Source organism: Etheostoma spectabile, chromosome 6 (assembly GCF_008692095.1).
Source record: "Etheostoma spectabile isolate EspeVRDwgs_2016 chromosome 6, UIUC_Espe_1.0, whole genome shotgun sequence".
NCBI lineage: Eukaryota > Metazoa > Chordata > Actinopteri > Perciformes > Percidae > Etheostoma > Etheostoma spectabile.
In genome coordinates this window covers 31,321,619-31,324,318 of record NC_045738.1, presented here as the reverse complement: position 1 = coordinate 31,324,318, position 2,700 = coordinate 31,321,619, and the positions used below count along the sequence as shown (strand labels likewise).

General features: G+C 40.9%; 1 protein-coding gene and 1 long non-coding RNA gene across 4 annotated transcripts in view; one reads left to right on the top strand and one right to left on the bottom strand.

The window, feature by feature from the left end:
* Nucleotides 1-2,700, top strand: part of LOC116691613 (uncharacterized) — a 19,033-nt gene that overhangs the window by 10,869 nt on the left and 5,464 nt on the right. The gene's annotated exons all lie outside the window — the stretch shown is intronic.
* ascc3 (activating signal cointegrator 1 complex subunit 3) overlaps nt 1,009-2,700 on the bottom strand; it is a 263,454-nt gene continuing 261,762 nt past the window's right edge. For 2 of the 3 annotated variants that reach the window (XM_032519352.1, XM_032519351.1), the window contains exon 42: nt 1,231-1,402. In XM_032519352.1, coding sequence (XP_032375243.1) covers nt 1,231-1,402 — 172 coding nt within the window. Of the gene's footprint in view, nt 1,403-2,700 lie in introns of all 3 variants that reach the window. The other variant, XM_032519350.1, reaches the window with a different exon arrangement.

Here is a 2,700-nt window from a genome sequence, read left to right as displayed (position 1 = left end):
TATTTACATGGAGTCTGGTGGGTTTTGTATGTAAAAAAAAAAGGATCTTACTCTTCAACAAAAAGGTCGACCTCCTTAGAAGTCCTTTCCATAATGTTGTCTGACAACAAGTATTTTTGTAAAGGTAAATATAAGCTGCAACATTGCCCCCCATTAACTTACACTGCAGCTTGTTTCACGGCTGCCGACTGCAGCGATCTTGCTTAATAATAGACCAATGTCAAAGATTGTTGTTCCCATCAGTCACTTGGACACAAAACATAGGATTGAAAAAAAAAATGTAGTGAACAAAAACTTTTCTCTTTGAAATAATCACTAGATATTCTTCTAGATTACCCATTTCACATACTGATATTAAATCATCAGAAAGAAGCAGAAGAGACACAAAGTGTTTTCCTGCACTAACAGCAGCTTCAAATGACCAGAATGCAATGCAGTCACAATACAGATGTTTTAACTAAGAAGTGAAGGTCACTGCTACTGACTACTTTTACATGCACCCTAATATTCCACTATTTTTCCAAATATGATAATATTCATAAATTGATACAGGTCATGTAAACAGCATATTCCATTAAGATATTCAGAAGAAGGCCTTTTTTTTAATACAGCATTTTGTGATTAAGACTAGGGGTATTCCAAAATGATTTAGGGTTTAGAAGCTATCTTTGGACATGAATACAGCGCATTCGGAACATGCGTGCGTCGCATTATGGCCTCTTGTCTGTTCATGGCTTACGGTGAGCTCTGTGCGTTGCTATGGTTCCTGTAAACAAACCAACCCGACAACAGTTTGCAGGGCTGTGGTAGCTGTGCATGGCCAAAAGAAAAAAAACATATCTGTTTGGAAGGAGAAACAGCTACTTTTAAACATTATGAAAGACCTGGATATGAACAGGTTTTTGGACATGCGTCCGTTTTGCACGGGTGCATATAAAAAGGAATATTAGGGCAATATTCATTTTAATAAGCCATGTGAACAGCTTAGTTGGAATATTTTCTTTTTTGGAATACGGGCCAAAACCAGAATAGTGCATGTAAATGTAGTCCATATTAGAGATATTAAGGAGAAATAGATAAGAGATACAAAGTGGGTGGAGCCAAGTAAAGCAGTCAGTGGACTGCACCGATCATCACAAACCAGTGACACTGAAAACAGTTTGAGAATGCCAGGAAGAAATCATTTAATACAATCACTATTGTTTTAGATTCATCCCACTCATCTGATGATCATCGACTTTTTCGGTCAGTCTTCCCCTTGAGGGACAGCTGGGTCACTGAGTCGGACACCTCGGAGTTGACCTGAGCAGAGATGCTGGCGGGTGTTACATTCAGGTGGATGTCGTACTGCTGGTCCAGACCCAAATAGCTGTCACTCATCAGGTACAGTGTGTAGATGCACCTGAAACCACAAAGTACATGGATCAGCAATTAGAACATAAATCTAGAAACACAGTGCGCTGAAGCGTATAGCTGCATCGCGCCGGGAAGTAGAGCTATTTTCATTTCGGCGCCCGGGTTATCCAATCCGTCCGGCTGCGATCGGGGGGGAGCGGCCATCGTTTTGGCATCTCCTGTGTTTGTTCCGCGATCCGCGAGCAAACGTGTCAAGCCGAGCAGGTAATCACATTCAGGAAAGCCATTGTGCAGTCATTTTGCCATTGTGCAAAATAAAACAACAAGTTCATGGTGAATTTGGCTGTCTTGACTTCTCAGCTGTCTCTACAGCGAGACCGATAGATGGGTAACTATGGTAGCCATGCAGTTAAGCTTAAGGAGTCACTGCGCCGTGACGTTAAAACATGATGTATAAATAATATCCACTTCTTCTCATCCATTCAGCCTAGTTCCATATGCAACTTTATTGTATACAGTATATACGGTAAAGGGGTCTCTACTCTGTCCTGCTTTAAACTAAGGGGTCCCTGGCCTAAAAGACGTTGAAGACCCCTGGTTTAAAGGATAAGTCTGATGATATCCTATCGTAAATAGGGTCCATTTGACTCAATCCCCACACAGTCCGCAGTCCTGCTGCCTCAAATACCCACAAAGCACCACGTTTACCAAACGCTTCTGATGCCAGCTACTATTATTTTATTTTATTACACTCTATATTTGTGAGCCATTTTAAAGATGAGCCACAGATGGGGTAGAGAAGTAATTAAAAATGGAGCACACACATTGTCGCGGTCTTTTCATAGTTTCTATCACAATAAGGCAGGGCATCTGAAACTAGCTGGAAGAAAACAATCTTCTATATTCTGGTGAAATGACTGATTTATAATGTCATTCACAGTCTTTTCTTTCCCTGGGCATTGATCAATATGACATCTTAAAAGTCAATAATATTTGAATGAGTTCTTGGACCAGTAGCGGCCATGCATCTCTGAAATTGTGGCAATTGTAAATGTGGAAATGTTTGACCATAAAGATGTGTCAACTATGTTTCTGCTTCTAATCCAGAGCGTTTTTCGGTCGATGCAGTTCAACTGTGTTTACTTTCAATTACTGTACATGGAGGGAATGGGGAAAGCTTGTGTTTATGTCTGGCTTAGTCTATATCAATGACTTTCTGTAATGTTCAAGTGCTGCCGGAAATTGCGCCGGATGCCCCTCTTTTTAGGCCGGATGTCTCTCACCTTCTGCTTCCTTAATGTTGGGGTTAAAACTCCGGTGGATTTCTGAGGACTATGGTTAACT